This window comes from Colobus angolensis, unplaced genomic scaffold (genome assembly GCF_000951035.1).
Source record: "Colobus angolensis palliatus isolate OR3802 unplaced genomic scaffold, Cang.pa_1.0 Scaffold115, whole genome shotgun sequence".
Classification (NCBI taxonomy): Eukaryota; Metazoa; Chordata; class Mammalia; order Primates; family Cercopithecidae; genus Colobus; species Colobus angolensis.
This window is the reverse complement of record NW_012112586.1, coordinates 3,040,134-3,063,437: the sequence shown is the minus strand read 5'-3', so window position 1 is coordinate 3,063,437 and position 23,304 is coordinate 3,040,134. Positions and strand designations below refer to the sequence as shown.

General features: G+C 42.1%; 1 protein-coding gene across 1 annotated transcript in view; it reads left to right on the top strand.

Moving 5' to 3' along the window:
• Positions 1–23,304, top strand: part of PIWIL1 (piwi-like RNA-mediated gene silencing 1) — a 34,462-nt gene that overhangs the window by 1,223 nt on the left and 9,935 nt on the right. The window contains exons 2-16 of the mRNA XM_011961200.1: positions 3,472–3,561; positions 3,884–3,995; positions 6,354–6,479; positions 6,952–7,166; positions 7,520–7,641; positions 8,670–8,750; positions 9,793–9,990; positions 10,413–10,524; positions 14,936–15,062; positions 15,526–15,643; positions 16,193–16,307; positions 17,555–17,742; positions 18,129–18,201; positions 22,193–22,393; positions 22,511–22,614. Coding sequence (XP_011816590.1) covers positions 3,484–3,561; positions 3,884–3,995; positions 6,354–6,479; positions 6,952–7,166; positions 7,520–7,641; positions 8,670–8,750; positions 9,793–9,990; positions 10,413–10,524; positions 14,936–15,062; positions 15,526–15,643; positions 16,193–16,307; positions 17,555–17,742; positions 18,129–18,201; positions 22,193–22,393; positions 22,511–22,614 — 1,970 coding nt within the window. The 5' untranslated portion in view covers positions 3,472–3,483. The remainder of the gene's footprint in view (positions 1–3,471; positions 3,562–3,883; positions 3,996–6,353; positions 6,480–6,951; positions 7,167–7,519; positions 7,642–8,669; positions 8,751–9,792; positions 9,991–10,412; positions 10,525–14,935; positions 15,063–15,525; positions 15,644–16,192; positions 16,308–17,554; positions 17,743–18,128; positions 18,202–22,192; positions 22,394–22,510; positions 22,615–23,304) is intronic.

The following is a 23,304-nucleotide window of genomic DNA, read 5'->3' as shown; positions in this document are numbered from 1 at the left end:
AGGTGCGGGGGGTGCAGGGGCCGGGGTGAGAGGCTGAGGCCTGAGTTGCTGGGGGTGCGGGGGTCGGCGACAGAGGTCTCCGCAGTGGCGGCAGTGCCTGAAACTGCGGGGACCCGGGAGCCCTGCAGGAGGGCCTTCGGGACCTCCCGCCTGACCCACGCGGCCGCGGGAAGCGATCTCTGCGGAGGGCGAGCCCCTTTCCCGCCTCTGCAGCCGCTGCGCTGCGCCCCCGGGAGCCTTGGGAGCCGGACGTTGGGAAGAGGAGGGAGCTCCGGAGGACCGCAAGTGAGGCGGCGACCGCAAGGGCCGGGCTCTGCGAGGCTCCGGGGTTCTCGCGGGTGCTGGCGGCCGGGCCCCTGGCACCTGTGGCGGGAAAGGGGCGGTGGGGGCCTTGGGAGCTCCCGGGATAGATGCTCTCGCTGTCTTCAGCCCCTGCGGCCTCCAGGGTAAAGCCTGCTGGACCCCTGCGCAGCGTGTTCTCTGCGCGCTTTCCTTTTCGTTTTTAAGTTGTGGCCGGAGAGACCCCGCTGGCATAGAATGTACCGCCCAACGGTTTTCAGGCGTGTGGCGCGGTGGTGGTTCCCACGTGCATGGCGTGGTCCTGAGCTCAGCGCCGGAGGGATGTTGTTAGGTGGAAGAGTCTTTGGCAGAGCTGGTAATGAATCGGGCGTGTGATTTCCAGCAAGTGTGGTTATTGGAAGCACACACTTGTTTTCTGACTTTAGGAATTCGATATCCAGACTGAGGTGGTTTTGAGACTGGAAGGAGATAAAGCTGAAAACCAGAGTTGTGCTGGAAAACCTGGACGTAGAGCGCTGGGCCCCCCAGGTATTTAGTGACCAGCACAACGCGCCGCCCTGGGTTTCAGGCCCTGGAGATGATGAGAATCAGCTGGAGGGCTGCTTACAGCCGGCTTCTAACTGGCGAGGGCTGAGAGCTGCTCCCCACCCTGTAATTTCTGTTACCAGCCAATCCGGATGCTACCTGTCAGGGAACAGGCTTTGAGAACTGCATTTCCTGCTGGAGATGAGAGTTCAGCTCGTCCCTGTTTTTTAATCACTATTTCACACCATTGTTTGTAAGGTGTGAAGCGGCCGTCTGGGTGCAAAGGCGTCAACTGTCATTCGCAGCCTAGTTGGAGAAGCTATGGAGTGCAGGGATGTGCAGAGGGAGAAAGCAGGTTACCGTGTAGTAGGGTGACCGTGGTCACGCCGGGAAAACGGCTTTCAGAGAAGGGGGCAAGGTATGGCCTGCGAGCTGGTCCTTAAGTGGTTCACTGGATTCTTGTGGTTTCAGAGGAGGGTGAGGCTTTTTTTTTTTTTTTTTTTTTTTAAGCAGAGACTGTGCCGTGGTATAGGGTAAGTCACGGAATTGATTGTGATGGGAAGCAAGTAGCGTTTGCTGGAGTCTCAGGCAGGTGCTTTCAGACCGATTTCTAGATCCGCAGTCCCCAATCTTTTTGGCACCAGGGACTGATTTCGTGGAAGACAATTTTCCTACCGACCGGTAGGGGATGGTTTCAGGATGAAACGGTTCCACCTCAGATTATCAGGCATTAGATTCTCATCAGGAGCATGCAGCCCAGATCCCTGGCACGCCCACTTCACAGTAGGGTTCACACTCCTAGGAGAATCTGATGCCTCCACTGATCTGACGGGAGGGGAGCTCAGGCTGTCATGTTTGCTGCTGCTGCTCCCCTCCTGCTGTGTGGCCTGATTCCCATACGGGTCCATGGCCGGCGGGCTAGGGACGCTGCCTGTGGATTATCGGCAAGAGACTTTCATGCACCAGTGTGCCCAGTGTGTAAATTGAGTATGCATACGTAACCATTGTCATGATGCACACATTATAAAATAAATATAAAGCAGTTTAACATGAGGTTTAAAGTTAGTTGTAACATGCTGGCACCTCAGCTGACTGTCTTGTGTAAATTCCTTTGGAACTTGCTGGTTTAGAGTAGGGGTCGTCTTATACGGTGAATGTTTGCTTTAATCCTGTAAAATACAATAGGAAGTCAGAGGTTTTTAAAACTGAAAAATGGCATTAGATTTATCTTTCTGTGAAGATCATGAAGCCAAGAATTTTAGAAGCTGTTAACATTCCAAGGATGAAAAAGATAACGTGATTTAAGGCAGAGTGATGGTAAATGATGTCATCGCCTGCCCCATGTAAAACCTTTGATAATTTCTCATGTGTTGAGTATCCAAGCTGTCTGCAGGACCCTGAGCAGTCCGCTCCCTGCCCACATGAATTCCTCCGCTCCCCTTGTTCCTTCCCTTTCCAGTCCCACTGGGCGTCTTTTGGTTCTGCATCCAATTCAAGCACTTCTGTGTGGGTTGTTGCCGCTTGTGTGGAAGACTGGTACCACCCTACTTTCCAATTCCTGATTCTCCATTTCAGCTTAAGTCTTGTTAGAGGCAGGCCTCTTTGGGATTTAAATCAGTTCCTACTTTCTTTTTGGTAAGAACATTCTGCTTATTTCCTTCATCACACTTCTTAACACGTGGAGTTAAGATTTTACCTGCCCTTTCCATTAGGGCTAATGTTTGTTGACTGCTCACCAGAGGCCAGTGTGAGTTCTCATTTGATCCTCACCATTGATTTGTGCAGTAGGTTATTCCAACCATTCGACAGAGTCACAGGCTATGTCATTTTCTCATGGTGTCTAAAATGTGCTCAGGCAGTTGAGCTCCGAGGCCTCTACACTAAATGGCCTGATGACACTGTATACTACAGCGGCGAGGGTGAGAGGCTGTCATAGCTGAGCCCAAAGCTGATCCCAGCTCACAGGAAGCACTTAGTGCCACCATGATGTTCAAGAAATGGGGAGAATGGTCCCGGCAGATGTAGGAGAAATAAAGTAGTTTTGAAATCAATGACTCCATTCTTGTTATGTAGATACAACGTAGGTGGTGATGCCACTCCCCAAGAATGAGATTATGGGACATGAAGTAGAAGAGATACTAGTTTGGGTATGTTCAGCGTAAGCCACACATGGATCTCTGGGAAGATCCAGGAGAACTCATTATGTATGCAGAAGGATTATCTAAGGGGCCTGGCGGGACACTTGCCACAAGTGCCCTGTTTGTGTGTGTGTGTGTGTGTGTGTGTGTGTATGTATGTGTATCTCCAAATGGGAAAGAAAGAACCAGCCACCAGCATGTTAATTCTTTCAGCACTTTCTCCTCCTAAGTCTGTTGATAATAAATAATCCAAATGAAAAACTAAGTCTTCTATTAAGATACGTTTTCCCCTTTGGCCCTACAGCAGTGCCCAGTGCAAGGTAGGCAACTGAGTTTGTTGAATGTAGGAATGTTACGTTAAAAAACTGTCATTAAAGATTAGAAGGATACATACTAATTGCCTGGGGAGCTTACTTTCGAATCTCAAAGAAGTTTAAAGTAACATGTAGAAATGGTCAAATGCGGTTGCCTCCATTGAGTATTGTCTTCAGGATTGTTTCCTCTCCAGAAATAGAAAACAATGACTGGGCGAGCTAGAGCCAGAGCCAGAGGGAGGGCCCGCGGTCAGGAGACAGCGCCGCTGGTGGGCTCCGCTGCTGTAAGTGTTTCACCATTTCTGACTACAGAAAATGTCCTTGAATCTTGATCAGCCTAGGCTGTTGAAAATAAACTAAAAACTGTGCTGGGAAGGATATAGGGAGTAAGCAAGGCAGATCATGTCCTGTTTCCTCAGGATATTAGAAGCTGATTCGTGACTTTATTTGGTGACTCTTCTCTCAAATTTCTTTTTAAGAATAAAATATTTGATTATTAATCTAGATAGGTGTTGGTTGAATTCCTGAGACTTAAGACTGGACATTTTCTCTGGTGTCTGTGACCGCTTGACAAAAAGAATGTTCTTTATTTTTATATAACTACAGAGTCAGCAACCTGGTTATATTCAGCCTAGGTCTCAGCAGCCACCAGCAGAGGGGGAATTATTTGGCCGTGGACGGCAGAGAGGAACAGTAGGAGGAACAGCCAAGTCACAAGGTGAAGAGAAAGTAACAGGAAGTCTTAACAACTGTGTTCAACATATGCAGCAAATTTTATTGAATTAAAACTTGGTACAAAAATTTGTGCTGAAACTGTTTAAGAAACATTTCCTTATAATGTTGCCATAACATGCAAATACAATTGAGGAAAATACTTAAATCTAATTTCTTAAACATTCTATGTATCAGTCTTCACCAGTAAATGACTTAAAAAAAAAATGGTTACTCAGGATTTCAAATTTAACTCTATAAAACGGTTCCCTATCTGTAACAAGGTAGTGTCTACCTGTAGATGTAAAGATCATTGTGACCATTAACTAATATGTGGGATAACAAATGAAGGCCCTATTTTGTCATCTTTCACTGCTCTTTGGAGATTATACCTGAGAATTGCTTGTCACAGTAAATGCTCAAGTACCTATTGTATTGTAGAAATTAATATACGTTTAACAGATTATTGCCAATTAGACATTGTTTGGACCTTGATTTTCTTTCTCTAAAGGGGATGTGGATGCACCGAAAGGTTCTTAAACAGCACAGTGGCGTGAGCTCTGATTCGTGTTTGAAATAAATCACTCTGGGAGCTGCATGGAAGGGGGAATTAGCAAGGTGGAATTAGCAAGGTTCCCAGTCTTGTCCGTTCTGAAATCTGTCCTCTTCGAGTGACAAAATCAAGCTTTGGCTCAGTGCCATAGCAGTACTGTATATCTCAAGCAGAACAGATTTCATCATTGTTTTTATTCAGAAACTGCAAATTGGATTTTTGCATCCAGAACCGAATTTTTCAAGACACATTAAAAGTTTTTAAGAAAAAAATCAGCCCTTATGACCCTTCAGTGTCATCAGGTTGGATTCAGTATGCATGATTTAGTGTAGTTACTCACCCAGTGCCATCAATACTTTAAACCAAGTCTCTGGGATAAAAAGCTCACTGAGAGAGACAAATATGAATAGTTACATATTTAAAGGATTTTTAGGTAGAGCCCCCTCCAAATCATGAGGTACAGAAACTAACATGGAAGCGCCTTTTAAAGTGCTTTAGATGTGATATTTGAAACTTGTTGCATGCCTGTGATGCTTATTCTCAATTTTTCAGGTGAAGGAATTGACGCTCATGTTAAATAACGGGTTTCCAAAGTACAGCAAGAACTGAAATATTTTAAGCCACTGTTATTTCTCTGAGGAAGTCTAGAAAGTAGGCAGTTCTGGTGTTTGTGGTCAGAAGAGAACTGGACTCTGATCTTTTTGTTCTTTTGTCCTGGCCCCATGACTGTCATAATTAAGACCTCTGTTTGGTTCAGAACTTCTGTATTCGAGCCCTGCCTGCCAGATCCAGATTCCAGGCTCCATGGGCAGGGCAAAGGGGCAGGAAGTACAAAAATTACCAGTCAGCTATTGGCTCTCTTACGGAATTTTTCCAAAAGTGTCATCCTACAATTTCTGCTTAAGTCTCTTAGGCCATCCCTAACCATGGGGAGGGTGGAAATTTTGGTCTATTTAAGTATATTATATTATTCCCAAAATAGAATTGTTTTAAAGAATGAGGGATTGGTTATTGGATAGTCAACTGGTAATCTCTGTTACAAAAGATAACATGCCTATTAATTGACAGCTGGAATTTTAACACTTGACTACAAAGTTCATATTGGTTTTTTGGCTCACATCGTATTGTTGATCTGAGATAACTGTATAATTTCAGCAAATCAAATTACTTGAATAATTTAGGTTCTTATAACCACAGCTTGTAGCACTAAGCATAAACTGATTAATCACGAGCTTATTACCTATTACCAGTATGAGATGCGTGTCATGGCCATAGAATATGTGCAGGTGCAGAAATCCATTCTTCTGATTCTAAGTGGAATCAGGTAGTGAGGAAGTTGCATTTTAGATGTAAGTTTTCTAATCTAGGTTACAGATATAAACCCTCTAAACCACCAATTTCTGTAGCTGCAATTGCATCATGACAGACTGTAGAAAATACATGAAGACCTTTAGATAGTTATTAGACTTACAATACAGAAAATTATTTTCCCAGTCAGCAAACATATGCTCCTGCCCTCTCGCACCACAGTCCCGCCGGCTTGATCTTTTCACGGTGTACATCTCTTGAAAGGGTGCATCTGCAACTTCCCAGGACAGTGACAAGAAAACCTTTATGAATGAAGTTATAAATAGGAAACCATTCTCTTGTTAGGCTGGCAGATACCGAAAACATGTTGATAGGATTGTTTTATGCATTGTCTTCTACACCTCAGTATCCTTTGGATTACATATATTAGCACTGTGGGAGTTAATGTTGTCATCCTTTATTTCGTGCTTTATTTCAAGTAGATAATTTTTCTTCTCTTTTAAGAACTCCAGATATCTGCTGGATTTCAGGAGTTATCATTAGCAGAGAGAGGAGGTCGTCGTAGAGATTTTCACGATCTTGGTGTGAATACAAGGCAGAACCTAGACCATGTTAAAGAATCAAAAACAGGTAGGTTAATTAAGAATACGTTTTTGTGAGATTACAGAGGACAGTGAATTGAGGCACTTTAGTTTAGGTATTTATTTGGTCAAGGATCCTGCATGGCTTTTGCATTTTCCTCTCTCTGTTTCTTTTGGCGTTGATGAAATAGGTTATAGATAATATCTTTAACTGCACATTTTGAAACGTCATCTCATTAAATATTAATAGATCACTTTCAAAACTCTTTGCCATGAAGAGATTTGGTTGGTTTTGTTGCAAAATTATTTGTAAATTACTTAGTCTAAGGAAGATTTGTTTCTGAATGTATGCTTCCTTAGAAATTCACCTAAAGAGATAGACTAGTGGTCTCCAGAGTCAGATGCTGTCTGCTGCTCTTAGCCTTGGTTTACAGAACTGTGCCTGCCTTGTCATGGTAGGAAAGGTTTCAAGGAAAAATAAACTTGATATTTTGTTAATTGACTATAACTTGGTTTTCTAGGTTCTTCAGGCATCATAGTGAGGTTAAGCACTAACCATTTCCGGCTGACATCCCGTCCCCAGTGGGCCTTATATCAGTATCATATTGACTATAACCCACTGATGGAAGCCAGAAGACTCCGTTCAGCTCTTCTTTTTCAACATGAGGATCTCATTGGAAAGTGTCATGCTTTTGATGGAACAATATTATTTTTACCTAAAAGACTACAGCAAAAGGTTATTTGGCAAAAGGGAGATGGGGGATGTCCACTTCAAAGCAAAACTACTACAATGTAAGATAGTTCACATGGCTTTTAGAGAGACCCCAGGAGTCTCCTGTCTGGTATGACTTGGAATAAGCGCATAGGGTACTTTGGCATTGTAGTATTGTCAGATTTGTCTGGATAACTTGATGATTACAACTGAATTATAATACACTTAGCCACTCTTTTTCTCAGAGCCATTTAAAAAAAATCCAGTCGAAACATTTGACAGTTTTCCATGTTGCCTTATTAAGCAAGCAGTCTGTGATTGGGCAGAGTTGTCCTTTAAGGATTTAAAGTTTGGGTTTTCCACCTCTCTGGCTTCAGGTTACTGAAGTTTTTAGTAAGACCCGGAATGGAGAGGATGTGAGGATAACGATCACTTTAACAAATGAACTTCCACCTACATCACCAACTTGTTTGCAGTTCTATAATATTATTTTCAGGAGGTATGTGTTTTATTTCAACATTTTATTAAGAGGAAAACCAGCAAAGTTGAAATAATTGTACACTGATCGTCTGCTTTCAAGTCTCCCAGATATTCGACGTTGGCTGAGATTATTGGGTTTCTCTGTATTGCAGTAACTTAAGGTGTGGTTTACTGACAGAAAATTCATCTATTTGCTTTAAGCAAGTATCCTGCCTTTCCTTCCCTAATTCTGTTGACTTCAAATGCTATCTGAGCCTGTGTTGAGACACTCATATCCTCGAGAGTGAGGATCTTGCAGACTTGGTGTTCCTGCTCCCCACGGTGGGTCCTTGGTCAGGAGGAGGGCAGAGTTCCGCTCATTTGTTCCACCACAGGAGATCCACTGCGTGCTGGGTAATTTGCTTTCGGGGTACATACCACATATTCCCAATCCAAAAGCAAGACACATGGTCTGCAAAAATTTTTATGTTTTGAGGGGGATGAGAAACAATCCAGATGAGGCTGAAATTTTCGTGAGAATAATGGGGCATCATACTTGTATTAATTTAAGTTAGTGATAACTGACACTGATAGGACAATTCATTGTGATAAATACTCCTTTTCAGTTAATGTAACTGGTAGATTATTTTTCCCTAAATGAGGGGTTGGCAAACTTCTGTCTGCAAAGGGCCAGATAGTAAACATCTTAGGCTTTGAAAGCCATGTCATCTCTTGCAGCTGTTCCACTCTACTGCTGGACCACTGAAGCAGCCAGAGACAGTGTGTAAGTGAGTGGTCATGGCTGTGTGCCAGTAAAACTGTTGGTGGATGCTGAAATCTGAATTTCAGATAATTCATGTGTCATGAAATAATTTTTTATTTTTTCCAACCTCAAGGATATTTGAAAACCATTGTTAACTCATAGGCCATAAAAAAACAGCAGGTAGGCTGGATTTGGCCTGGCTACAGACCACAGTTTGCCAACCCCTGCTCTAAACAACATGCTGTTCTGATTGCCGTATTGGAGATATTTATCAATATTCACTATTCTGACCTTTCAATTTCTAGGCTTTTGAAAATCATGAATTTGCAACAAATTGGACGAAATTATTATAACCCAAATGACCCAATTGATATTCCAAGTCACAGGTTTGTATGAAGTGGAAAGTTTAGTATTCCTTAGGCTTAATTACAAGATTTTGAGATAATAACCTAATTTGAAATGGTCGAATTTACTACGGTGACTGTTAATGCCACCCATCACATTATGTGACTAACTTGAATAATGAGACATCCCAGAATATTTGGATTTTTTAAAAAAACACATAATTTACCTGTCACTAGGGAAGAATACATAGTTGTCCAGTGCTAAGTTTGTATTTTTGCCCTTAGGTAATAAAAATAATCAGTTAATGTGGTGTGTCAAGATTGCAGCCCAACTGAAAAACTACCTGCTGGATACCATGCTCCCCACCTCAGTGACGGGACCTTTCGTACCCAGACCTCAGCATTGTGCAATATGCCAGTGTCACAAACCTGCACGTGTACCCCTTGAATCTAAAGTTGAAATAAGAAATAAAAGGCTGGGTGCGGAGGCTCATGCCTGTAATCCTAGCACTTTGGGAGGCCAAAGTGGGTGGATCACGAGGTCAGGAGTTCTAGACCAGCCTGGCCAAGATGGTGAAACCCTGTCTCAACTAAAAATACAAAAATTAGCTGGGTGTGGTGGCACCTGTAATCCCAGCCAACCAGGAGACTGAAGCAGAGAAGGGCTTAAACCCGGGAGGCGGAGGTTGCGTTGAGCCGAGATCACGCCAACTCCAGCCTGGGCGACAAAGCAAGACTCTGTCTAAAAAAATAAATAGAAATAAAATATTGCAGCCCAACAGGTTTAAGTTTATCATAGTAATTGTAGGTGCTTTCAGTTAGATTGGCAGTTTTTTAAAGTCTTAGACCACTGTAATGAATAGTTGATTAAAGTTAGTACATTCATTTAAAATGAAACTTATGCAATTATTATAATATCGAAGGTCTTAAAGCTGGAACCATGTAAATCCTAGAAATAAGGAAATCGATTCATTGAAAAACTTACAGTTTAGACCCAGTTAATAAAAGTGAAAACGCAACTTAGTGTGTGCAGAATGTGTTTGAATGTGGAGAGGTTCTTCATGACCCCCATCTTGCCTGACAGGTTGGTGATTTGGCCTGGCTTCACTACTTCCATCCTTCAGTATGAAAACAGCATTATGCTCTGCACTGACGTTAGCCATAAAGTGCTTCGAAGTGAGACTGTTTTGGATTTCATGTTCAACTTTTATCATCAGACAGAAGAACATAAATTTCAAGAACAAGTTTCCAAAGAACTAATAGGTTTAGTTGTTCTTACCAAGTAAGACTGCTTTTTAAAATGCAAAACAATTTTTGTGAGTCTTAAAGTATCGCGGCTTTGTAGTTCTACATGTTAAGAAATAGCGTTTCAAGTTGCGTGGTGGGAATAGCACAGAAAAAGCGTGACGGTTTTTTTCACTTTTCCCAGGATCATAGTTTTGGGGGTAACATAACTCATCTGGAGAGGACAAATAGCGAGTGATTTTTATCCTTTTAAATTATTTTATTTTCTGTTAGTAATTTAGTCACTTCCCCCATCCATCTGGCAGAGTCTGTAAGAAATCCTGTTTCCTTCTTTTTCCATAACTTTGTATATACCCAGGTGATGTGATATTTTAGAGAATACATGCTGTCTAGTCTCTCTTTTTAATATTAGTTCTTCACATTTCCACCAAATGCAGTCAAATCTCAACTGATCCCTAGGTATAACAATAAAACATACAGAGTGGATGATATTGACTGGGACCAGAATCCCAAGAGCACCTTTAAGAAAGCTGACGGCTCTGAAGTCAGCTTCCTGGAATACTACAGGAAGGTAAGATGCTGCTGGTGGTATCTTTTTCATATGAAGTAGTTAGATCTTACGGAAGTAGTTGAATCTTAGGAGAAATCCAAAATATCTTTGGTAGAATTCTCTAACACTTGTTGCACATTTGGAACAAGTTGCTTTTAAAGCTGTGTGTAAATGTATTTGTTAGGGCAATCACAGCATAATTTTATTCATTATCAGATTATTAAAATGCCTCTTTTTATTTGGTACAGTTCACATAATGATAAGTGCCCTGTCCTGGTTCCCTTTTTCCAGTAGAATGAAAGCTTACATTTGAATTGAAGCCTATGGAGGACAAGTAGGTTGGATAACAGGTGGTAAGCAGTGGGAAGTAAGAGCTTGCCATACTGTCTCTCCCTCCATAATCAACATTTCACTTAATTTCACCTTGGACAGGGGTGGGAATTAAAGATCTTGGAACCTTCAGTATCATTTTTGCTAAATCTGCTGCCTGTGGGTTATAACTCTTAACTTTTGATTTACAAAAGACTGATCTTTTGGGCGATCATCTAAAACAGCTTTTAAAGAGATGATTCTAGTTTTGAAAAGACCATCAAAGGCAAATGGCAAGAAAGAACAACTATTGACTAGAAGAAATTAAACTGTTTATATAGGAATGCATGCCAACATTGTTTTAGTATTCAGAGATGAGCAAATCTGGTCCCCAAATCCTTAGAACATCACATTCCATTTGATATGTTAAAATTGCAGGAAAATTATTTCTAGAAAACTATCAATTAAAATCTCAAAACTTGTCTTTGAATTGGTAACATTTCACATTTTCTTCTACTTTAAATAGAGTATTTCCTGTTTCTAAAAATTTGGATAAATTAGCTTAAATATGAAAAGTATTCGTGTTTTGCATGGAAAGTGTGCGTCTTACCAGTGGCCTTGGAAAGGTGTGTGTGCTGCTGTCCAGCTGCTCGGCTGTGACTAAAAACATAAGCCACTGCGGAGGGAGGGATTCTATGAGACGCTGCATGAAGGGCTGACCTTATTCCTGGCAAGATGGAAACAGCCAGTGGTCATTTCAGCGTGCCTTTCCTCCCACTGTTTTCAGCCTCTTTACTCTTTGAGGACTCCAACCATGCCTAACCTGGATCCCTCTGGGTGTCAGAGGTTACTGTGAGGAATGAGTTGTGGCATTTTTCTGGCGTTAATTTTAGTAGTCACTCTCAGGGATGGTAGAAGTTGGTATATATCAACAGCAAATATGAAGGAAACATCAGCTGAAAATGTGATTTAAACCTGAAGCAAGGTCAGTGGAACCTCTCCCCTTCCCTGACTGGCACTGAGTGTCCTGTGGCAGCTCATCCTCCTGTAAGTGGTGTTTTATGTGTTATCATACTTACGAGCTCTGCCCAGGCCCCCTTTACTATATGTTCACTCCCTAGGCGATTTCCAGTCTCCTCTGCCCAGGCTTCAGGCATGAAATGTTAAGAATCCCCAGACTTCCAGTTCCAGCCTAGACTTGTCTAAGCTTAGCTGCCTGGTTGTTCTAAGTATTTGGATGACTCAAAGATGCCTCTCCTATGTTGTCAATGTTGAATGTGTTCTGTCCTCCCAACATGGCCCCTACTCGGTGCTCTTGATCAATGCAGAGAAGGTAACTTGGACAGAGGCAAGAGATTTTGTGGTTTATATACCCCGTGCCTAAGTAGGCTGTCAGGTATTTGAATAAAAAAATGGTGGATGAGTCACACGTCAGATCTCTGCACCTTCCCCTGCCTCCTAGTATTCCCTCTTTGTCCAGACCCGTCACTCACCTTGTTATCTGAATTGCCTTCATTTTTCTCCTTTTCTAAATGACTGGCATCTCCTGTCCAGGCCCTATTTTTATAATTCATTTAACTAGTCTCTTAGTATTTATTTCCTCTGCCTTGTGATCAATCAACTCATACCCATCTGTTCTTCTTCTTCCCCTTCCCCCCAGAAATGATGTGGTGCCCGCGACCCTGTGTCTTGTGAAGTGTGGTGGTCTTTCTCCGAGAGACTCTGCCTGCTGCTTTATTCTCATGGCGTGTCCCCCACTATACCCTTAGACTAAACATAGGGCTGTGTCCCCTCTGTTGGACACACCCTGTATGCTTGTGTTTGAGATCTCAGGTCAGCTTCTTTCTGTAGGGAAGACTTCTCTGGAAATCGGGGATAATCAGCTGTCTGTAGTAGAAATAATTAATGAAAGAGGTTGATGTTGAAATATTTAAAAGAAAACGTTCTTAGATTTTCTGGTAGAAATGCAGTTTTAGTAGTAAGTGATGGTTTGGGATGGGTATCCTAGATATTATCCTAGATATCCTAGATATTAAAGATAATATCTAGGAAACAGAGTAGAAGAAGGAAGGGTGTTTGGAAGAGGAGGTCATAGTTGGTTTTTAAAATAAAACGTTTAGCAGTAATGTCTGATAAAAATGAGAGTGCTGTTTTTTCAGGTGTAGAGGAAAATATTTAAAAATATTTGACAGAGCCAGGCGTGGTGGCTCACGTCTGTAATCCTAGCACTTTGGGAGGCCGAGACAGGCGGATCACCTGAGGTCAGGAGTATGAGACCAGCCTGGCCAACATGGTGAAACCTCATCTCTACTAAAAATACAAAAAAATAGCTGGGTGTGGTGGTGGGTGCCTATAATCCCAGCTGCTCATGAGGCTGAAGCAGGAGAATCGCTGGAACCCGGGAGGCAGAGGTTGCAGTGAGCTGAGATCGCACCACAGCTCTCTAGCCTGGGCGACAGAACGAAACTCTGTCTCAAATAAATAAAGGAATGAATGAATGACAGGCTGTTTCAACCCTAAGAATATGAAAAGTGGCAGGGGTGGGGCAGTGTGAGTGCAAGTTCTGTATCAGGAACCATGCACTTAAGGCCTTGGGTAAAATAGGGTGAGAGAGGGCACACTTCTGAAATTACGACCACACTTTCACTGTGTGTGTTTGCAAGTGGTGTGGAGGGTAACTGCTCCCAGACTCCTCATTTTAAAACGTATGATAAAATAGGTCATATAGCTACATGAAGCAGAGGTCAGATATGAGTGTTCTTCTACTTACAATTTTCTTATTTGAAATGAGAAAATTAACTTCTTTCCTGGATGGTTGCTTCTATACAGAACAAGTCGAGAACAGGCTAGAATTCATGGTTTCTTAATTCTTAAGGGTTTGTAGTAGGTGGCCAGGACCTTGTCATATGCTAGGAATAAGAAATATACAAGTACCCTTAGTCTGTTGATGAGAGACAGACTAAGGACATGCTGTGATGATGATCTTCTGGTGTGCCCAGTGGAGCTGTGTGTGTGTTTTTTTTTTTTATTTAAAAAAAGCTGGATCTGAATTAAGCAGGATGCTAAGAAAATCTGTTTTCAGCAAGATACAGGATATGGTAGGAAAGAGGATCTTTGAAACACAGGATCAGAACCTGTAGGGAAGAAAACGCAAAGTCTGACATGTTTCTAGAATTGCAGAGCTGAGCTGGAGGCCAGAGAATTCATCTTTTGAGAACATTAAATCATGAATATTGGCTGGGTGTGGTGACAGACACCTGTAATCCCAGCACTTTGGGAGGCCAAAGAGGGCGGATCACCTGAGGTCAGGAGTTGGAGACTAGCCTGGCCAACGTGGCGAAACCCCATCTTTACTAAAAATACAAAATTAGCAAGGCACAGTGGTGCATGCCTGTAGTCCGAGCTACTCGGGAGGCTGAGGCAGGAGAATCACCTGAACCCAGGAGGCAGAGGTTGCAGTGAGCCGAGATCGCACCACTGCACTCCAGCCTGGGCAACAGAGCAAGACTCCATCTCAAAAAAAAAAAAAAAAAAAATCACGAATGTCATTTTTTGTTGTTTTACAAATTGTAAACACTTATTTTGGGCAGTGATTTTATATGGGGAAACTTAATACTTCTTAATCGAAATTTGACTTCTTGAAAATATCAAGATATTATGAACACTTTTTCTGATTAAAAATGCCCTGTAGCATTCTTCCCTCCCCCTCTTTAGTCTTACAGTGAGACTGCTTTCAAAAGTAAGTTCTCACAATAACAGAAAATAGTTTTAGAGGAATCATCCTGTGGTGAAGATGCAGAGTTACACCGACTGCTGTTTCTAAACCAAGAAATAAAGCATTAAGCAACGAGAACTGTGACTAACCAAGTCCGGACTCAGAACCATACTCTCCTGGACCATCACAGGTTTTAGGAAAAGGATGGGGCAGTCGGTAGAGCATAGAAATCACAACCTCTGTTTTAAGAAGATTAAAAAATGCTTTTTAAAACTTTACTCTGGAGCTATTATCAGCCTTGCTATTGGATCAGTTCTTTATTTTTTAAAAAAATGAAACCCCTTTTGCCCGCTGAGATACTACTCAAGGCATTTGCCGTAACCCGCGACCCTCTCCTCTCTTGAGCAGCAATACAACCAAGAGATCACCGACTTGAAGCAGCCCGTCTTGGTCAGCCAGCCCAAGAGAAGGCGGGGCCCCGGAGGGACACTGCCAGGGCCTGCCATGCTCATTCCTGAACTCTGCTATCTTACAGGTACTGTTGCATTTCATTTACTCGGAAGGAAGCCACTGGATTAACCCTTTCTTTCCTAGGAGTCTTCAGACATCCCTTTACTTCCCCTTCCCTTTCCCCGAAAACCTTTTATTGAAACTGCTTTGCCTCCTGGGGATTCGCAGTCACCATCACCCTGTGTTCCAGTTATTTAGACCTGATTATTAATTCTTTAACCCTGTGCCTTTAAATCTAGACCTGATGATTAATTCTTTAACCCTGTGTCTTTAAATCTAGACCTGATTATTAATTCTTTAACCTGTGCCTTTAAATCTAGACCTGATTATTAATTCTTTAACCCTGTGTCTTTAAATCTAGACCTGATTATTAATTCTTTAACCTGTGCCTTTAAATCTAGACCTGATTATTAATTCTTTAACCTGTGCCTTTAAATCTAGACCTGATTATTAATTCTTTAACCTGTGCCTTGAAATCTGACTTAAAGGCCTCACTGATAAAATGCGTAATGATTTTAATGTGATGAAAGACTTAGCCGTTCATACAAGACTAACTCCAGAGCAAAGGCAGCGTGAAGTGGGAAGACTCATTGATTACATTCATAAGTAAGTCACTGATTTCACTGGGGCATGGTTTCCGTTTTTGGTTTAGTATTTTATGTGGCTTTGAGGGGTATCTTTTGAGGGGGTGGCAGAAAGTAACTTTCTCCTTTTGTATCTGTAGTATTTGGGGTGGGGTTGTTCTTGGTGTTTCTAAGCAACGCTACCTATACCTCACTTATTCCTCAGGAAATAATGAAGTTAAACTTCGTAGCACGTAGTCTTTCTAATTCTTCTGTTAGAAAAAGGTAACAGAACTGAAAAAGGAGATGTTTCTGGTCAGATCTTTTTTCTGTCTTTGTTATATCAAGGGGTTTCCTTTGATGGGGAGAAAGTTTGGGCATCAGAATTTTAAGTTAAAGAATGTCATGAAGAGAAGCCTGAAGGCGGTGAGAGAAGGGCGATCATGCTCCCGCGCTGGCTGGCATTCTCACCAGCGCCTTAACCCTGACAGCAACGTTGGAATGTGTTGTAGGCTGGAGAGGGTATCTGTTTGACTGGGTTTTTTTGCTGTGTCTCTTTGTTTAGTGGCATGTAAATGTGTTAAATTTACAGAAACGATAATGTTCAAAGGGAGCTTCGAGACTGGGGTTTGAGCTTTGATTCCAACTTATTGTCCTTCTCAGGAAGAATTTTGCAAACAGAAAAGATTCACCAAGGTGGAAAAACAGTAAGGCAGTTTTTTGTTTGTTTGTTTTTGAGACGGAATCTCACTCTGTCCCCAAGGCTGGAGTGCAGTGGCACAGTCTCAGCTCACTGCAAGCTCCTAGTAAGGCAGTTTTTAAAGTTGGCAATCAAGTGAGACTTGGGTCAGATCACAATAAAGCAAGTGGGAATAACTTAGTTCCATGCCAGAAATGATCTTTTCCTCACCTTTCTCTTCTCCCCTTCCACATCCACTCTCTATCAACCCACGTGAGCAGCCCAGGACCTCAGAAATAGGTACACCCCAGGAGGAGAAAACGTGGAAGCCCTAGAGAATGTGGAGCCTGTAGCTTGGTCCTCAAAAATAATCTGTAAGACTTAGCTAAAAAGTGGTTTGATTTTTTTTTTTTTTTCCCAATAACTTGAGCTAAAGTGTAGAATCCTAACTATCTGCTTGGGTTGGTATTTTGACTGCCATGAAAATGATGGAAAATCCCTGATTTGATTGGCCTGGACCATTTGTTTATAGAGATAATGTATTAATTATTATGATACCTTTTATGTTTCATTTTCAGAAAAGGAAAAGCAAGTATTCTAAAACTATTTTTAGTGTAATTAAAGCACTGTGAAGTGCCAACATTTTTAATTTTTTTTTTTTTTTTTTTTTTTTTTTTTAGAAAATGGTGTCCTTCCTGCCTTTGAAATGTACTGTGAACAGTGATCTCACAATGTAACTTAATATTCTGGTTGCATCGCCAGTCAGGGAGGTGGCCAGGACACGCAGAAGACACCGGGCTGTCCCCTGTGATGACCAGCACTCGGGTGCTGTGCCTCGCATTTATTTCACTGTCTGTCTTGCTGTCAGATGTTTTTGTAGCTTGCTTGTGGCGTGTAACACCTCAGTCAAGTTACTTGACTCTCAAAACCTTATTTTTTAATATTTTCATGATGAAGAAAAGAGTAGCTATACTTGTAAGATTTTTGAAAAGATTAAGGAGAATGAAACTAAAGCACTTAGGGAAGGACCTGGTCCAAGTAAGCGTTTGAGGAGCAGCTGTCAGTGTGAGTGTATTTTAAATAAAATTGCCATCATCCTTTGGATACGTTTTAGACTCTGCCCCTACCGAGGACATTTTCTCTGTCCCTTTAATTCATGTATGAGAGTAGTACACTAAGTTTCAAAATATGCCGGGGTAGAATTATTGAAGATTTTTTGGCTTGATGATTGAGAACTTACAATGGAATTGACAGTGTGTCTGAACTCTCTTCTAGTTTGATTACAATCCACAATTTGCAGATTGGTCAAAAGAAACAAGAGGTGCACCATTAATTAGTGTTAAGCCACTAGATAACTGGCTGTTGATCTATACACGAAGAAATTATGAAGCAGCCAATTCATTGATACAAAATCTATTTAAAGTTACACCAGCCATGGGCATGCAAATGAAAAAAGCAATAATGTAAGTTAATCAAATCATTTCTGCTCTGAGAATTGCTTAGCAGTCATTTGGAGGGGGTGGGAACTCGAAAGCCATGGAACTATTAAAAATACAAACAACATTATTTTAATTGAAAGATTTGATATGGCTCCCTGTAATGTAGATAAACAGATACATTTTAATAACTAAGAATGGGTGGGAGAAACAACCAAGTCAGACAGTTTCTGAAACCGGCTTCAGCTATTGCTCTTGTTTGTATTAGAAACAGCCCTTTGAATGAATGGCTGGTCTTGGTGTTTGGTTTCATGTTTTATACAGAAATGTTTTGTGTGTTACATAGGAAAGTTTATGCGTGGTCCATTTGTCGTTACTTTGTCTGAATGTTGGATTGTGTACTTTCATTCTAGGATTGAAGTGGATGATAGAACTGAAGCCTACTTAAGAGTCTTACAGCAAAAGGTCACAACAGACACCCAGATAGTAAGTAGCTAATTGACATATAGGCAGTTTTCGGTGAAAGAGCTTTTTCAGAGAGGGCATTTGTATATCTTGGAACTTGGGGTTCTTTTTTCAAATGTTATTAGGTTCTCAAACTAGGCACAAAATATGTTTTGTAACCATAAAGTAGCTAAGCTAATGCTGGCTTTACTTGTGTACCTGGGAGCTTGGTTTACACACTGCAAAAGGTGAGGAAGGAGTGGAGAAAAACAAAGCCATCTTTTTTTTTTTTTTTTTTTTTTTTTTGAGACAGAGTCTGGTTCTGTCGCCCAGGCTGGAGTGCAGTGGCGCGATCTCGGCTCACTGCAAGCTCCACCTCCCGGGTGTACGCCATTCTCCTGCCTCAGCCTCCCGAGTAGCTGGGACTATAGGCGCCTGCCATCTCGCCCAGCTAGTTTTTTTTTTTTTGTATTTTTTAGTAGAGACGGGGTTTCACCGTGTTAGCCAGGATGGTCTCGGTCTCCTGACCTCGTGATCCACCCGTCTCGGCCTCCCAAAGTGCTGGGATTACAGGCTTGAGCCACTGCGCCCGGCCAACAAAGCCATCTTTAATTTATTCAGACTCAAAGGCTTTACTTAGTCTAGAAAATTTGGAAAATACAGGAAAGCACAAAAGTCAAAATCAGCTGCTGTTCGGCGCACATAGACGTATGGTTGTGTAATTACATGGAAGCTCCCCAGACAGCCTAGTCCCAGGTATGGGAAGAGCAGGGTCACAGAGAGCAGGGAGCCCTGAGTGATACTCAGCAGCTTGTCAGCTTCCACATGCATCCACGTCACCCCGAGGGGTCAGGATACAGATTCAACCACTCTCCTAAGCTCTTTCCCCTGTTATCTGCAAACATGTTGTTGTGTGTGTGCTTGACCCACCCGTCCAGGTGAGTGAGTGATGACTCAGGAGGGGAGGACTGAGTCCCGAAAAGCCCATATGCCGGTTTGCCAGAGTCTCGCTGCCTGGCGTGGGCATGGGGAATGTGCAGAGGGTTAGGAATTGGAGATGGGGACATTAGATGATGGCAGCCACTTAGTGACGGCTGGTTTTCGTCGGTGATCTGAAATTGTGGGGACGTGCAGCAAGTGTGTGTTGTGGTTTTGTTTTTGTTGTGATCTGTAGCACAGTTATTAAGAGGGTAAACTCTGAAATCAAACCCCTGGGTTCGCATCTCGGCTCAGCCATTTGCCTGCTCTTCATCAAGTGCTTCTGGCTTTATTTCCTTTTCTGAACAAACTTGGGTGGTAGTAATAATAGTAATGAACCCTCATAGCACTTCTGAAGTTTAATGGCCTTGTCATGCCCGGTCCCTCCCTGGTAGCCCAGGACGTGTTAATCACTGTTGCTGCTGCTGGTTCCAGTCAGCTCCTCAAACTCAGTGAGTCTGAGTTAACTCTTCGTTTCTCCCAATCCCAGTAAGTTTTTTGAATTATTCAAGGGAAAATGACACACCTTTTCTCAAACTAGTTTTTTAGGCTCTCAGGTATGTCTTGACTTCACTGTTTGTCCAGCTTTCTCTAAACTGTTGGTTAGAAACTGTCTGTCACTCTGGCACACTGCTTTCTAGTGCAAGGCCATCTGCCTCGTTCATGTCGTGTCCCCAGCGCTGAGAACGGGGCCTTCTGTGTTCCAGACGCCAACATGTTGTACGACGACAGCCTGGCCTTGTTCACCATGGCAGTGCTTTAGATGCCGTCAGGCTGCCATCCTGCTCATCCTCTCTCTCAGACACACACATCCCTGCACACACTGCTGACACGCTTTTCTCAAACTTGCCTTTGTGTTTCCTAGCAGAGTTTTCAACTTTAAAGCTTTCTAACTTACATTTCTTCTCTAACACTCCTCCCCACCCTGAAATTCTATCAGATTGATGTGGTTATTGTTTTTAGTTTGCATCTAGAATGTAGTCTTTATAAACATGAGATGCAGTGTCATAGTTTTCTTTTTAAGTCCACACACCCAGCTTAATGTAGCAAAATAGAGTCAGACTCAGTGTCAGGGAACTCCGGAGTTGTCCAAATCTTAATCACATTTGGTCTAGAATCTCCTTTCCATTCAGTCTTTGTCCAGGAACTTGGAATTGTGGCCTCAAGACTTCCTGGTCCCTAGTGGAAGAGAAAGAGTAGGGCTTAGACATTGACTTTGCAGAAGTGAAAGCACAGCCGGGCCGAAGGCCATGACCCCTGCAGAGGGTTCTTTGCACTCTCCACCCCCATGCCCTGTTCCCATAACCGTTCCCTGCTCTGCTCTTGCTGCCATGAGCCCCTGGGTGTGGGGGAAGGTATCTTACAAGTGGTCCTTTTATTCAGTTTCTCTCAACTTGTCCAGGTTGAATATTCCATCTATTTTGGTGGGGCTCTGCCTGATAAAATCTCCAAGTCAAGTACTTCACTTCTCCTTATTTTTAGCAGAGTTGGTTGATGATTGTTAAAAAACTGACACACAAAGATAATAGTAGCCTGGGACTGTAGTGGGTGAGACGTAGAAGTTCAGTACATTCCTATTGCTTTTTATATCCGTAGCATAAAATTGCCACAAATCTGCTGAGGGAACATGGAACTTGCAAAAGATAGAACGACAATATGAGATTAAAAGTTAAGTGGTAAGGAAAATTATGATAGGTTATACTATTATGTGATTATGATTGTAAAGTAGGAAGGGAAAAATGACATGCATGTGAATAATCATTAGTTCAACGATTTCACTGATTATTTTTATTAGACATTTATATCCTTGGCTATTTTTTAAAACAAATGGAAAGTACATTTCTAGTTGATGGGAAACATTCTGAAGACAGCACGTTGTGGGGCAGCGAGTGCTAGGACGAGTTTCTTCTGCCCCACTGAGTTTTCGTACAGCCACGTTGCAATGAGTTGGCAAAGACAGATTTCATGATAAACAATACATCTGTGTTGCTGTAAGCCTAAGAAATGAATTGGCTTCTTCTCATGTGTTTATTAGTTTACTCCGTCTCACACTTTAGATCCCACAAGCAGATATCTATTATGTTATCTGGGTAACGGAAACACCCAAGGTGTGAAAAATTATTTTGCTGGGCACTATAGAAAGGGAAGAGAAGAATCTGGGAACATAAATTGGAGAACATGACAGTGAGTTAAAAGCTGGATTCAGGCCAGGCATGGTGGTTCGTGCCTGTAATTCCAGCACTTTGGGAGGCCGAGGCAGGCGGATCACAAGTCAGGAGATTGAGAACATCTTGGCCAACATGGTGAAACCCCATCTCTACTAAAAACACAAAAATTAGCCAGGCGTGGTGGTGTGCACCTCTAGTCCCAGCTACTTGGGAGGCTGAGGCAGGAGAATCAGTGGAACCCAGGAGGTAGAGATTACAGTGAGCCGAGATTGCGCCACTGCACTCCAGCCTGGGCAACAAGAGCAAAACTCCGTCTCAAAAACAAAACAAAAAAACTCCAGAAAGTTAAACTTGGATGCCCAGAATTGGGGCAGGGGTACATTTAGATCAGGCGCTCTGTTTTGTCCCCAAAATTGTCCATGGACCTCCTGTGAAAGTTCATAGTTTGATCAGATTCTCAATCCAGAGCTTTAAAACTTACAAGTTATGATCATAGGTGAATCATGAGTAAATTAAGACTGTAGAAAATCTTTGATTTGGCTACCTGTCACTTATCACTAACTTATATTACCCTATTTTCTGTCTCTAAATTTTTCCACACTGGTTACATAGAGCATATTTAAGTTCTCAAGTTTAAATAGTATTCAGTTTTGACTTGTAGTTTGCTTAACATGATTTATTTGCTTCACACGCATTTATTTAGTTGAACATGATGAGCAGTATTTGTTAATGTCCTACTGATTAGCTGTGTGGCTGAAGTAAATAGTAAAATAAATGATCATGTTCTTGACCTTGATACTCCACAGGTGAGTTTAGTTTCCTGTCCTCTCCCTTACTCTTAATCATCTGTCTCCTAATTCTTTGTAACGAGGACGCTTTGTTTTTAGGTTGTCTGTCTGTTGTCAAGTAATCGGAAGGACAAATATGATGCTATTAAAAAATACCTGTGTACAGATTGCCCTACCCCAAGTCAGTGTGTGGTGGCCCGAACCTTAGGCAAACAGCAAACTGTCATGGCCATTGCTACAAAGATTGCCCTGCAGATGAATTGCAAGATGGGAGGAGAGCTTTGGAGGGTGGACATCCCCGTGAGTTTGATTTAATTGGTAGATGCAGTTTTAAAATTGGTATTTAAGAAAATGGATTTACTTTTTAAATGTTGCTAGTACTCTGCTGTATCTAAAATTACCATATTTGTATTCAAGCTTAAGCTAGTGATGATCGTTGGCATTGATTGTTACCATGACACCACAGCTGGACGGAGGTCAATTGCAGGATTTGTTGCCAGCATCAATGAAGGGATGACCCGGTGAGTGAGACTGGGCTACTGTGGGTAGCAGTGAGGACATAAAGCAGGGGTCTGCAGGTTCAGGAGTAGTGTTCATCCTTCGTTGTTATCCTTCCAGTTTCTCAATTATACATGGCAACAAATTTAGGAAAGAAAAATAATGACCTACGTTAGCTCTTGAACGACCTTCATCCTATATTAGTCAAACTGCATTTCAGATTTTTTTTTTTTGTCATATGTATTGGCAAGTACATCTTGTTAAATGTGACTCTCTCTAAAAATGTATTTGTTTAGGCTGTGTGTGGGCGCATGCCTGTAATCCCAGCACTTTGGGAGGCTGAGGCGGGCAGATCACTTGAGGTTGGGAGTTTGAGATCAGCCTGACCAACATGGAGAAACTCCATCTCTACTAAAAATACAAAAATAGCCAGGCATGGTGGTGTTATGCCTGTAATCCCATCTACTCAGGAAACTGAGGCAGGAGAATCGCTTGAACTCAGGAGGAGAGATTGCGGTGAGCCGAGATCGTGCCACTGCATTCCAGCCTGGGCAATAAGAGCGAAACTCTGTCTTGAAAATAAATAAATAAATAAATAAAAATGAAATGTATTTGTTTAATAATATTTACTGGACACTGAAATGTAGTGTCACATTTTCATGTAGAAAAACCACTTTGGTTTACCCAGTCACTTGTATTTCAACATGATAACA